Source organism: Oryzias latipes, chromosome 15, assembly GCF_002234675.1.
Source record: "Oryzias latipes chromosome 15, ASM223467v1".
Classification (NCBI taxonomy): domain Eukaryota; kingdom Metazoa; phylum Chordata; class Actinopteri; order Beloniformes; family Adrianichthyidae; genus Oryzias; species Oryzias latipes.
The window spans coordinates 23,350,884-23,365,478 of record NC_019873.2 but is presented as its reverse complement, the minus strand read 5'-3'; the positions used below and the strand labels follow the sequence as shown (position 1 = coordinate 23,365,478).

Below are 14,595 nucleotides of genomic sequence, written 5' to 3'. Positions count from 1 at the left end.
ATGTTTTTGGCTGGTATGAGAAAGCCAGAGTGCCCGCAAAAAAAGCCTCAAACCCAACACAAAGGGGCCAAGCCAGGATTTGAACCAGAGTCTTCTCGCTGAGTGTTACCCCCTACACCACTGTGACATCTCAGAATTATCTAAAATAAATATTTTTCAATTTATATTTAAAAGAAACGTGCAAATCTCCAAGGACCTAATCAAAATACTTTAGTGTTTTCACATTTTTTGCTTCTCCATGAGTTCAATTACTTTTATTAATTTATTGATAGTTTCAAGCAGTTAAAAAAACAACGGAAAAAAGACAATAAACATACAAAGACATATCACATCTATTTTAAATATTAATTCATATTTGATTATTGCTTGAAAGGCATTGGGAAGAAGCACCAATGACGTAATCCCACCCTTACTGTAAGTCTGTTCTATGAAAGAACATGATGCACTTGTTGTTGATTTACAGGCTTTGCATAAATTACTAGCTAGTGTTTACCAAAAATAGCGCTTCAGAAGAGTTTTTCAAGAAAAGATAAACAGGAATTCATTAATCTAGAGCATTTTTTTTTAAAGGGCACTGCAAAGTATGGTCTAATTTAACCTTTGTGCTATCCTATGACCCCACCCTTACATTGACGTGTTATTCCTACCATGACTAAGGTGGATAAAGGTGAAGAGGATTTCATGTAATCCATGGACACCAGTGAAGATCACAAATCATTGAAGAAAAAGGGTTTAGAGCACTGTCTAGTGGGTCTAGATGACCCAACTCCTAATTTTAAAGTGCCTAGGATAGCACAAGGGTTAATCCAAAGCTTTTTTGGGTCTTGAATGTGGCCCTGATGTGCAAATGTGTTGCTAATGTTTTCTTTATCGCTAACCATGCTGTGGGGCTTCTGTGCCAAACCTATAGGTGGTAAAAACGTTGTTCTGTCCGGCAGCAGTCCTGAGCTGCAAGTACCAGACTGTTCTCACATTTCCGCTTTGGTACTGCGCGTTTCAGCACAAATTTCACTCTGGTGACATACTCAAGGACTCACACTCCTAGTACCCGGTGAAAATGAATTTTAGGCTTAAAACAAAAGCCAAAATCCAGTAATAAAACCAAAACACACGTTTTGAGGGGTATCCAGAGGAAGTGGTAAAATTTTTAGGGGTTGGCCAGAAAACCTGTTTTATGGCAAAGTGTGAAATTTGGCCATTTTCATATTTCAACACAAAATGGGAAAAGAAAAGTCTGCAACCATTAACCTTTGACCTCAGGAAGAGGCCACCATTTTGAATTTCTGTTTAAAATCACCTAGAGTAACTGCTAAAAATTTAAACTCCTCTTAGGGATTTTGATCTTTCACCTTGTTAGGAATGATTAGAAACAGAATAGTTAGAAACTCCCTTTTTACATTTTATTAAACTAACTTTTACCTTTTATTACATTAATGACTTAACCTCGATTTATATCCAGTTTCTTCACACACCTCTAGTCCTTGATCATCATTGGGAATCTATGTGTGGAAAAAAATGTTGTTTTAAAGACTGTAGATTTTGATCGGTGTTAGCGTGGCAATAACTGTAAGCTCCCTGTTTTTTCGCACATTTTCCACTGAAGTATTCTGAAAATTTTAAACACGAATCCCCAGCTCAAGCTGAAGCAATATAACATACAATCTGAACATATTAGGAATGTGGGCGTAGCTAACAAAGTTGCCAACCTACAATCAAAACAGAACTTACTTATAAAATAGGAAACAGGCATGTCGAAGTGAGATTTTCCTTTAGCTGAAGGTGTTTTGGTACGACAGGACATCAAGGATGGATAACCACAGAGTGGTGGCACGTCGAAGCCACAGCAGCCGAGCTTCCTGCTTGGCCACAGGATGAGCTGGTAGGGGATGAGAGTGGAAGTGAGTCAAAACGGAGAAAAAAATGGAGATGTCTTCTAACAGCAGAAATTTGATGGGGAAGTCACAGGCGGCTTTGTTTGTATGTAAATGTGTTTATGCAGTGTCATGCTTCCCAGAAAAGTGGAAACCCACTCCCCCCTTCAGCAAAAGATCCACAGAGAGAATGATCTTATGTGATCACGTTTTTGTGTCTGTACCTAAGGCTGATATTGTTCTCAGTTATTGTTATTTCAGTTCCTCTTTGACCGTTCCAAAAATAGGGCTTCCCCTATTGTTTATCTTAAAAGTGTGCTTAGTTTTATGCAATGCACTAAAGTAGTTCAACTCATTTTTGCATCCTTCTATAAACCAAAGCTTTTCTTTTAAATCAAGTGTAACATCAAACACTCTTCCTCCTTCCACCTACAGGAAGCAGAGAAACCATCTCGTTTGCCAGAATTGCATTTGTTTAACAAATAATTTGACCTCCCATCTCCTGTTCGTCCCTCCCACTCCTCTCCAGACACTCCCTTTTTTCTCCTCTCCCAGCTCCACTCTCCTCAGTGCTAGTCAGCGAGAGCCACCATCCAGCACCCAGTCATCTACACAGGAGGAGCAGAGCAGATCACATTTCTTTGCAGGAGACTGAGAGACTTTTGTGCCTTCCTTTCAACAACTGGTGATGTTCTGGATAAAAAGGTAGGTTTGGAGAAAAGCTTGTTTGCTCTCTGACCTCCGTGGATCTCCTTCTGTCTCAGACAGGAGACTTACCCCCTTGGTACTGATCTTCTTATCTGAAAAATTCAAATTGTTCTTAGTGATAAGATCTGCTTGATCTTATCATAATTTCATGGAAAAATGAAGAAAACGTTGAGTGAAGTGTCCCACAGTGGGAGCTTTGTTTGGGGTTAAACAAGAGTTGATGCTGGTACCAGCCGTGGATTCAACTTATCTCACTGTTTACACCAACAGAGCTCTCATGGCTCACTTAAAATTTTCCTGTAACTTCTAAAAGTCAGTACCTCCTACGCTTTAGTGAAAGTGTCCAGATAGAGGCTGAATGATGTATTGCTGTTGAGGGAAACCAAACACTGTGTTCAGAATTTCTCATTAGTCATGGCAGGAAAGAGGGAAAGACAAAAATACCTGTGAGAAAGCTGTGGATTGTCTGTGATTTTCCTGAAAAGATAACACTTAAAGACTAATTGGGACCTTTAAAATTGATTCAGTCATGTGTATAGTGTAATGCAACTGCACATTTTTTGGTCACCATAAGGTATTGGAGGTATGGGGTGGTATGATCCAATTAAAGGACTTTTCCTTTTTTCTTTGTTTTTACTACGTGCTGAATTTTAAGGTAATTTTCTTACACTGAGTATTTTTGTTCACACATACACTCAAAAATGTTTTTTATAAACAACTTATGTTGAGAATAACTTTTTCTTTGTCTGGAAGAGACCATCTTTGAGTACAAGAGTGTTTTTGGCCAAAATAATTGTTTTCTTTTGACCTAAAATTTGCAAAGAGGGATTTTATATGGAACTATTATCTTAAGATAACAGATTTGTAGGGGGAGTGCATACTGTGATGATGGATGAATTAAAAGATGAATTCAGGAAAGGATTGTATTCAGTGAGATGATTTAGGGAAAAACTGAAGAGGTGGTTATTAGAAAGTGGAAGTCAGACATGACAAGAAAGAAAATAGATGTGTGAATGTAAAGAAAACAGTGAAGCTAAAGGAACGAGAGAGATTCAAGGGCTGAAGTTATGTGAAAAAACAGGAAATGTGAGGCAGAGATGGAGAGGTCGGTACAGGCGGGGTGGATGTGGAAAAGGGAAATGGAAACAGTAGAGACAAGTCTGAAGTTTGGGTTTATGATGAGAATTGGCAAGATTAGAAAGAGGCATTTTGGATGGATGGCTCAGGTTTAGATGTTTGAAGTCAGAGATGGATAAGACACGAAGACAGAAGTAATCGAGGAGAAGATACGGAGCTTTCCTTCAAAAGCAAAGATGACTAGATGTGATAAAAGAAGACGTATGGCTGATGGGCTTCCGAGAGGAAGATGCCGAGAACAGGGTCAGATAGAAACACGTGGCAATAAAGGGAACATTTGAATAAAGAAGAAGTCATCATGGCTGCTTTTTCCACACAATAGCGACTTGTTTAGGAGATCTGTAAGGCTTCAGTGTGTTTCCTCTTCTTTTTGCCAGTATCCCACCACAAAAGCTGCTCTTTCTGGTTTTTCAGATACATCAAGATACAACTTGCACCATGAGTTAATCCCTCTGGGAGCCTGTATCATCCTGCTGAATATTTCTCACGGGTTCTAACCTGCAATCATGGAGAAGTGCTGGAGATGGGGAAGTGCCGGAGGATTCAGGAGTGTAATGGGACTGATGGGGGTGGAGCTCCTCGTCATCTTTCAGTTAGTGCATTCTCAGCCCACTTGTCCTGCGGCCCCGGCCCAAGAGAACCTCACCCAGCCTCAGTATGAGGCCGCAACCCAAAAGGACCCCAGTGTGGGCTTCATGGCCCCTTTTTCCCAGTCTTTCCTCAACACTGTCCAGCCTAATCCCTTTCCTGCAGGTCAGTGTCACCATCAAAACCCACTGGAGCCATCTCCATGTTTTTCTTTCAGCTGGTTTATGGGTTTCTCTGCCCAGCTTCTGCTAAGGTTACAAATTAAACCACGTAAAATTTCTCTGAATGATTGTTTTTATTGCTGCAGGGTCAAAACTCGGGCGACCTATTTCTTTCACATGACTCAAACGCTTTTAACGTCACATAATAGAGAGAACCGGATTGGCAAACCAGCAAGTTAATGGCAATTTGTTTGTATATTGGTTAATCTTTAACCTTTAATGGCCCCTAGGTCGCTTGTTTCATGCAGTCTTTTGTGTGGCCTTTTGATACCATATTGACGCTCAATGAGGCGTTAAAATTCACAGATTACTTCCTATTTGATGTTGATTTCAAAAAGAGAAACCAGTGTGCTCTGAAACCTGCTGGATAGCCTTTGACCGTACAGACCAACAGATTTGCTGTTATAGGTAGATTTCAACCAAGACACGGCTGCCCTTTGAAGGGTTACAGGCGTCTTTCATCTCTGCGATGAAATGCTCGACAGGTTACGGGAACTGTCTTTCTGTCAGACGTTTCAAATTACCTTCAGGAAAAGAATCGGTAAATGCATTCACGGCTGTCGGATCTCACACAAATGCTGAGAACTGTGTACAGTCTGTGTGTAGGAGCGTCTCTTCTCAGTTACCTTTTTTTTTTTTTTTGGTGGGAAAAAAATCCCCAAATTGCAGGTTTCAGAGTAAATCTCAATGATAGGCTTCTGACGTACTACTCTGTGTAATAATCTTTCCAAAACAAATGTCCGGAACTCCTTGTAACCACAAATCCAGCACCACTGAAACATGCCAGTGTCAGATTTCCGCTTTTACAATGCAAACTATTAAAACCTTTATTCATGGGACATTACACAAAGCCTCGCTAGGTTTTTGTCTACGGTAAATAAACAAGAAGTACAGAGAAAATAAAGTTTTTCCTTGTATTTCTACCCAGACTTGATCCAGCAAATAGTCCAGGGAGGAGGAAATGTGATCTCACTACAGGAACTCATCAACAAAGTAAGTTAATGTTTAGTAAAAAACCCTAACTTTGTTCCCTGCACTTTTTCATTTACTGTGACCGCATCATCATTATAGCAAACAGAAACTGCTCACTGTTTGTGATGTCATGTTAGGCCAAAAACACCTGCAACATTAACCTTCAGAGAATTACATGTGAGGTCTTCTGGGAGGGGCGGCATTCACGCTGTGTGCTTTGTGTCCAGGTCTTGGTGTATCAAGTGGGCTTTCTGGTTTGCATAGCCATTGGGATTCTGTACATCGTTTTGATGCCCATAATCGGTTTATTCCTGGCTTGCTGTCGCTGCTGTGGCAACTGTGGTGGGGAGATGTACCAGAAGCAGACATCCTCGATTCACTGCCGCAGAAGAACTCTCTACGTTTTTGCGTGGGCAACCACCCTCATCATCCTGTAAGTGTCTTAGGTTCCACGTCTCTGTTTGGTCGGATCCTGCTCCTGCTTCATCGTTACTTCTATCCTGCAGTGCCGGGAACATCTGCATGTTCAGCAGCAACGCAGCGCTTAAAGTGAGCGTGGAGCGGAGTCCAGCCGAGCTCAATCGGGCCATAAGGAACATCCAAACCTTTCTCAAGTCTGTGCCACAGGCAAGAACAAAGCTCTCACTGTTTAAAGTGTGTGAAGGTCAAATGTCAGCAAGTATGCGCCATTATTACTCCTCCTATTTACTCTCAGTTCCTACTTAGTTTGTCCAAATGTCTCACACACCCCTCCCTGCATGGCGTTAGTGGTGGTTGGTGACCTTTGCAGGAGATGCAAAGAACTGTTCAGTAAAGCTACTGCCTTCAAACTAGCAATTTATCCTGCAGTGTCAATATGCTTTTCTCAAGACTTAAGAGAAGGACGGAGGAGAAGAAAGGGCAGCCATATGGCTGTTGACATACTGTATTTACTCCAGTATATTTGTGAGCTTTTTTCTTTCTCTTTGCTTCCAGCAAATGGACAGTGTGCTGAATGAGAGTTATAAAACTATTCAGGGGGTCAGCAACAACTTAGATGGTAAGAAAAAAGATGTTTTAAAGTAAAACGGGGAAAAGAAGTTGCAGTACACTGTCAGTTATTTTGGATTTACAGATATCGGACCTCAGCTGGGATCAGAAATCCAGCAACGCTTCAACGGAACTCTGGATTCGGCGCTGAATTCAGTTAGACATCTGGGTGAAGGTACAGTGTGCCGACCTGAAAGGGAAATTTTGTTCCAAATGGATAAAACTTTATTATCCATTCCGAACAAAATTCATGCAAATATTCTAAACTAGTTTAATTCCCTTTTTTGGAATAACCATCAGGAAATGGGTGAATCCTAACGATGAAGACCATTTTTGGTTGAATATTTTTAAAATACATTCATTTTTATTTTTATTTTAAAAAAAACTTTAAGATTGGTACACATTATTAATGACTAATCTCTGTAGACGAAATATATTACACACAGGAATCATTCAATAACAATTTCACAAAAAAGAGGAAAAAAAGACTTTTTTATCAGAAAATTTGACACCTTCACACCATACCCGACCATTTAAGCCAGAAAAAAACAATATATATATAATTGTAAATAAAGTCAGGTACGAAGGGGTTATTTTTTTAATAAAAAAAACTTTATGTCCTCCTTTAATTTCCCTCACATGGCTTTCAGACTTAGTTTATTTACAGTAAAACCAACCAGTCTCCAAATGATGTTTGATAATTATACTTGTACTCAGTTTACAGCTGTTTTTTTTAAGAACCGTAAAACTTTTACAATGTTTTTTTTTTTTTTTGACAAACCTTTTTTTTTTGTCTTCCCTTGAATTTCCAGAGAATTCAGACATCGGTGTTCAGCTCATCCAGCTCAACATCTCTATAATCCAGCTGCAGTCCACCATGGACCGTCTGCAGGCCAACATCACAAAAGTTCAAAAACAAATCGATCAGACCTTGTCCAACCCAAACTGCACCAACTGCAGTGCATTTTCTTCTGAAGTGCAGAATCCGAAATGGGACAGCTCTGTTACGGTGAGTTTATTTTACCAAAAAAAAAAACAACTTTGTGGAAACTTTGTTTTGTGTCTTCCTGACTGCTGCACAAATGGAGTCACTGACTGACTCCACAGCAAAGCAGATGAAGCTCAAGCTGCCAGCTGGCGCCCTCCTACCATCAGCCCCCTGAGGCCCAGTAGCGATCTGAGCCAAGACCACAGGATTCCTACATTCAGGACTACTCGGCTTTAAAGGTTCATCAAATAGATATTAATCTTAGGAGAGTCTTCAGTTGTGAAGATGAACCGTTAAAGTCCTGTTGCTCTAGAGAACAGAATCCTTTGAGAACATGACCTGGATGACAAAGAATCTCTACAAACCCCATAACAGACAATGTCCAGTGTGGACTACACCTCGATTGGGTGACAGTCTGATTTACTGAAGGGAAAAGCTCCACAGAAACCAGAACGTCCTTTGCCTGTTCCAGTTGGGTGGATGCGTTGTTTGATTTTTGTGGTGCGACGTGAAACTAAACTTTAACAATTGTCCTTGGCAACCCCTTTTTTTTGTCTGCCACTCGAACATTGTTGAAACGGTCGTGTCACATGACATGCTTTTTGTTCACTTTTAGAAAGACCTTTAGTGCGTTTAGTCCACTATTGTCTGAGGGAATCATGTCAGTGATTTTATTCCAAGTGTCGTCATGGCAAACCAACACGTGAATGCCCGTAAAAAATTGGAGGAAGTTTACGAACTTTTCTAAGCGTTTCCAACTTGGAAGTATGATGTCGTCATTTTGAGCCATGACAGCTTCCTTCAACAAAGCCAAAGGTCAAGTCAATGATTGTTTTTAAATATTTTTGACTAGTTTTGGCAACTATGGAGGTTTAAAAAAGTCATTGACCCTCTGGAAAAAACGTTTTCTTCCCTAAAGATCAAATACACTTTATGACTTTAAAATGTCCAAGATTTTTGCCAATTTCTATAATTGTTTAATGTTTAACGTTTAGTCATTATTCTTGCAGTTTGTACAAAAAAAATATTTTTGGCCACCATAAATATGTTTTAAAGGTCATTCAATTGATTGAAAATGATTTTTTTTTTGGTTTACAGTCAGAAGGGAGTATATAAACAACAAAGTCTTCTGGGATAACAACACAAATCCCTGAATCTGAAAAAAGAGGGTTCTAAAAACCAGCTTTACTTTAGAGAGATGAGTCAGGTACGACTGCTAAGGTTGCAAAATGCTGGCAGAAAATCTTCCCTGAAGGCTTTAACAAGAGGATACGGGTAGAAGCGTTTATGTAATCAAGCCACATTTGACGCAGGCTGAGCTGATGTGACAGATGATCATTGTTTGTCGTATTCGTCTTTTGTCAGAGCAGCTGACTGGTCCTCCTCCAATCTGTTTTCCTTCATTCCTCCTACATATCTCTGATTTTGACACATCCCTTGTCTTCTGGTCTTTTCTCTGCTCATCTTTTCTTTTTATTTGATTTTTTTGTGTGTGTTATTTCACAATATGTATAAATTGGAAAGCATTCTCCAATCTGCTTGATTTATTTTACAGTAAGAATCTTGCTTTTCCTGTGTTGCACTCTGCCTCCCCCTTGTGGTACTTGAAGGAAATATGTTCGTTCCCAAGTGAACATGAAAACGATTGTTTCCACAGATTCCAAACTTGCAGGAATTACGTTCCGCTGTGGATGAAGCCAAAACTAATCTACAGAACAAAATCCAAGAGGTCAGTATATTTATTTTATTTGGGAGGAAATTCAATCATGTGTAGATTGAGAGTATAAGTACTTGCACTACCCCTAAAAGAATCAAAATTACAATATTATTTTATTGCAGGGAGAAACATATTTTAAGAACATCCCTGGTAAAGTGGCAAACGATACCAAAGGTTTTGTTAAAGGTGAGTGAACACCACCTTTGTTGTCTCAAAAAATTTAATATTGACTGACAGTTTTCAGTTTGTTAATATTCTATTCTATTCTATTCTGTTATTTTAGATGGCAAAGTGTTGCTGGATAACGTAAAGGCACAGATTTCTCAGCTTTCCATCCCTGATTCGGCTTTAAGCCAAATTTCAGTGACTCTGAATGAGACGCAGACTCAGATTAACACGTTCTCACCCACTGTGAAGTATGCTGAGTATATCAGGTAATAAGAAAAAGGACATGAAAGTTGAAATAGATCTGATTGGCAGAAGAGGAAGCTCATAACCCGTGTGTGTGTGAATCCCTCCAGATGGAGTGTGTGTACGGCCCTGTGCTGTGCGGTTCTCCTGGTAGTGGTGTGCAACTTCCTGGGTCTGATCTTCGGCCCTCTGGGTCTGTCACCAAAGGTGGACCCCACGATGCGCTCCGGCACAGCCAACTGTGGGGGCACCTTTCTCATGATGTGAGTTGGAAAAACTGAGTGAGCGGGAACATTCAGACTTTTTGGAGTCTTTGACCTCTGACCCGGCTGGTTGCAGGGGCGCGTGTTTCAGCTTCCTCTTCTCCTGGCTGTTGATGATCGTGGTTTTGCTGCTGTTTGTGCTCGGTGGAAACCTTTACACTCTTGTCTGCCGACCGTGGAACAACGGACAACTGCTGGAGGTAAACATGAATGAAAAAAGCAGATTATGAGGGATTATTTCAAGAGCAAAGCTGAGTAAACTGACAGTTATGTGTGTCAAACAATCTAAAAGTGTTTTATCATCCGATGTTTAGCGCTAAATTGAATTCCAAGTGTAAAATGATTTATTGTGAATCAAAAAATGTTTCCTAAATGAATCTGGTAATCACAGCTGGTTCTTTTCCCCCCACTTTTTTTGTCCTGTCCAGTTCATTAATTCTTCACGTGTATTTCCTGAACTGGACCTTGGCCCAGCTTTGGGACTAAAGGACAGCCTTGGTGTCTCTGATATCTATCGGTATGAATGCAAGAAAAGCTAGATTATTTATATAAATATATTGCCAAAACCCAGATATCTTTTCTTTTTTAAACAATTCCTCCTCATTTCAGTGACTGCAATCAGAACAGGCCCCTATGGACGACCCTTCATCTGCACGAGGTGGTTGATCTCGGAAACCTGCTAAACGTGTCCAAAGTGAGTGTTTTCTTTTCGTTTTTTGCGCTTGTTAGAAAACCAAAACTGCATTTACACGTCTGTGTGTTTTGCTCAGTACACGACAGAGATCCAACAGAAGTTTGACAACACCCACATCAACATGACCACGATCAATCTCCTAAGTCCTGAAATCACAAGCCAACTTCGCAGCCTCTCCAAAAAGACCGTCAACACAACAACTTTGACACAGCAGGTAAACAATTTATGGTTTGATGTTAACTTAGTGCGTGCATCTGAGTGTAATTGGGATCCAATTCTGTTTATTCTGCTTTAAGATGAACAACGTTTCCAGCATCAACCTCAATTCTACAGCAGATGGATTTATGGGGTTAGCTGACAATCAAGTGAGTCACAAGGCGGGAACAACCGATCCATTGTTAATTCTTAACACAGCACTCTGAAACTACTGAATGTTTTCTCATTTGTCATTTTAGAAAAATAGAAACATTCAATCTGAGCTCAGAAATGAAGCAAACCAACTGAAGCAGATCCAGGCTGATATTGAAACAGTCCTCATCCCACAAATGGTGAGATACTCTTTTCCTGCCTAACCATTCCAGTTCTTTTCCTGATTCCATCAAATCAGTTTCAGCTTTGAAATACATTTCTACTTATTTCTTCCCAAAGAAAAACCTCAATTCAACCCTCAGAAGTCTTCAGTCTTCTTTAGCCACAGTCAATGTGAGTAAGCTGACTGACATGCAGCTGTTAAGTTCAGAGGTCATCCTCCTCTTCTCATTCGGTTTCCGTCCCCCTCTGCTTCTTCCAGGGAACAGTGGAGGAGGTGCTAAGGAAAGTTGGAGCAGCACAAGACTTTCTCAACACCAATGCATCACAGATAATCAAGACCGTGAGTAGAGCCACGAGTCACATGAGTCTGAAAAAATGTGCTCTCCTAATGCCTGAGGTCAGTCAGTCATTTAGAGAATAGAGGGGGGTGGTGGTCTCATGCCCTTCTTAGGTTTTCCTGTTGGTTTCACAGCAGCAGAGTAGGAACTACTTTTGTGTCCAGTTATGAAAGATATGGTAGCAAATGGTTTGATTTACAGGAAAAAAAAAACATTTAAACAAGAAAAATGGAGTCTGGAGAAAAAGTCTCGGCGAAGCAAAACAGATTCAATACGGGTCGCAGGATTCCTAAATCCTGTCACCCTGACGATTACACACAATCATCTAAGCGACACTGCACTCTCTTAGCTATTCTCTTTAAATGAAAAAAAAAACTCTGTTTAGTCTCATTGTGCTTGATATTTCTAGTTCACTGTCCAGTTTGTCCAATTTGTCCAAACAGAATATATAACAAAATAAAATTTGACAGATAAAATCAATCATTTCACCTTTCATTCCTATTAATTAGTATTAGTAAGAGATCCAAAAAAATAATGCAGAGAGGAAGAGAAAAAAAAATTCTAAAATCCGGAAATGAAAATGATTTAAGCAAAACAGGTAAAAGCAGAGGCATTAATGAGAAAATTCAAATTTACTAGCTTTTGCTGAGCTACCCTAGCTCCCCTTCTTGTTCCCATTACTAAGAGTGAGATGTTTAGGGGCGGCCGTGGTGTAGCGGTAGGGCGGTCGACCCATGATCGTAAAATTGCAGGTTCGATTCCCGCCTTGCACGCCCATTAATAGAAGTGTCCTTGGGCAAGACACTGAACCCCACCTTGCCTCTGGTGGTAGGCGGGCGCCTGTGTTTGGTAGCGGGGCCACCACCAGTGTCTGAATGTGTGTGTGAATGTGTGTGTCACTGGGTGAATGGGTCTGTGACTGTAAAGCGCTTTTTCCTTGTAGGAAGAAAGGCGCTATATAAGTATACACCATTTACCATACACGCTTTCCCGCTAGCTTACAGCCCATCACAACTCCAGCCTAACACTACTGGTGTATCCAAAATGGAGAGCAAAATCCGAGCTATCCAGCTGTACAGTGTGGAGCCAGATTCCAGCTCCGACGAGGAGAAAGTACATGGATCTAGTCGTCTATAAGTGAAAGCATCAGAATGGAGCGGAGTGGGAAGCTTGTGGCCCACCAAGTGTATTTTTTTCACTTCTGATTTACAATGATTTTAATAAAGAAAGTCTCAGAAATGCATTTTTAAGCTTAATTTTCATAATACATGCCCTCCATCATCAGAAAAAAATGCCACAAGAACATGTTAAAAACACCCAAAGCACAATTTTTATCAGTGGGTCTCTAAACTTCATTCTTTAACCTTTAAATTCTTGTATTTGTTTAAATGCTCAGTGATTACATTGGTATCCAGCTTCTTCCTCATGACTTCTCAGTATAAAGCAGCATAACAAGAGAAATTGACCCTTTCTTTTCCCCTCTCGATTTCAATCCCAGGAGAGCAGGAAGTTTCTGGACTGTCAGCTGAATATTTTCCTTCTTTATGCAGACTGGGCCAACTTCACAGTAAGCGTAAATCCTTATGCTTTGAAAATAAAAACCAGCGTTTTTGCACAGTCAGTCTAACGCACGGCTTCTTGAAAAGATAACGCGTCAGTTGGGTCGCTGTGGGCCGGTGGCAGGAGCTGTGGACTCTGCAGAGGTCATCCTCTGTGCTTACGCGGTGGAGTCCCTGGTGAGGACCTGAATTCGCCGTCACGTTTGGTGTGCGTGCAGCCATGCAGGATGCACTGACCTTTCATTTTGCCTCTTTCAGAATGCATTTTGGCTCAGTCTGGGCTGGTGCGTGATCTTCTTCATCCCCGGCATCATTTTTTCCATCAAACTGGCAAAGTACTACAGAAAAATGAAGGACTCTGACGTCTACGAGTGAGTACGGACAAACCAAAAACACAAACGCAGCTGGACGATGGATTTACGAATGCTGGCAATGTCTCTGTTTCCAGTGATCACATAGTGATGCACCAGATCCCACGGGCCACGGCACGATTTCTCCCAAGTGCTCAGCTTTCAAAAAAAGCCTGAAGACCCAAAATGCTGCATCACTGGACAACATAACAGCACATGTTGCTTTCAGAAACTGATGTGGTACATCTGTACTCTAGTGAAGCTGCCAAAATTATCTATTTTTAAATGAGTATTTTTTTAAATCTGGTCAACACCATGAGATGGAGAAGCAAAGCAACTCAAAAAGGGATTCCAGTATTCATATTTTGGGTGTGAGGGAACCTGCAGGGATTTGTTTTCATGCTTCATGTCGCGTAAATGCTCTGTATGCATTTGATCAATGAACAAACACTACTGGCTAGTCCTTTTTTAAAGGTTTATTCTGTTTTCTATAAACGCTGGCGTGCATTTACCTCAGAAATGTCTCTTTTCAAAAATCACTGTGCTTTGCTATCGCTGGGAGAATAGCCTTTGAATTTCTACCTTTACTTGCACTAATTGGGAAAATCACCATTTTTCTTTTTCTTTGTTTGTTAATGAACTCACATTTTCCTTATGGCTTGTTTTTTTGTTTGTGAACTTTATAGTTAACACTCGATTGTTTTAAAATTAAGTCCTGTTTTTCAAATTTGTTATTGTAAATTCTCATTTAATGTTTATGAAGTGATGGTTTTGTACTATTTGTTAGGTTTTCTATCACAACTTTTGCACTTTATATGGTCTGTTTGACCAGATGGACAATGAAGGGATGCAAACATTTAGGATGTGTGTTCTAAAAAGAATGGCTGAATTAAAGAAAAAAGAATAGTTGCAAACATTTTTTGACTCTTTTGATCCTTACTATTTTAAATGAGGTGTTAATGAGGTATTTATTTATTGGATGTTTTTATAATCTTGTACATTAGCAGTGCAATAAAATCTGCACCATTAGGCATTGAAACAATATTTCAGATATGCTTATTAAAGTGTTTCATAATCTTAATGTTAGAAATGCTCTTGGGAGCATAAAGTTGGAGTAATTCATTTTTTTGCTTTTTTATTATTTTCCAACCAGTTTATCCATTATCAATTGCTAAAAAAATAGCTCCTACAATGATGCGTTTGACTGCAGAGATAAGC

At 40.0% G+C, this 14,595-nt stretch overlaps 1 protein-coding gene across 1 annotated transcript; it reads left to right on the top strand.

Annotated features, from left to right (window-relative positions):
• Positions 1–2,428: 2,428 nt before the first annotated feature.
• On the top strand, positions 2,429–14,295 carry LOC101162549 (prominin-1-A). Its single transcript, XM_011484476.3, has 24 exons — positions 2,429–2,576; positions 4,131–4,469; positions 5,454–5,518; positions 5,725–5,930; positions 6,004–6,124; positions 6,473–6,536; positions 6,612–6,701; positions 7,339–7,535; positions 9,172–9,243; positions 9,354–9,417; positions 9,515–9,665; positions 9,753–9,905; positions 9,982–10,105; positions 10,334–10,422; positions 10,515–10,599; positions 10,676–10,813; positions 10,896–10,964; positions 11,055–11,147; positions 11,248–11,301; positions 11,390–11,470; positions 12,967–13,035; positions 13,115–13,204; positions 13,286–13,398; positions 13,476–14,295. Exons 2-24 carry the CDS (start codon positions 4,223–4,225, stop codon positions 13,552–13,554), a joined length of 2,514 nt encoding a protein of 837 aa, XP_011482778.1. The 5' UTR covers positions 2,429–2,576; positions 4,131–4,222; the 3' UTR covers positions 13,555–14,295.
• The last annotated feature ends 300 nt before the right edge of the window (positions 14,296–14,595 follow it).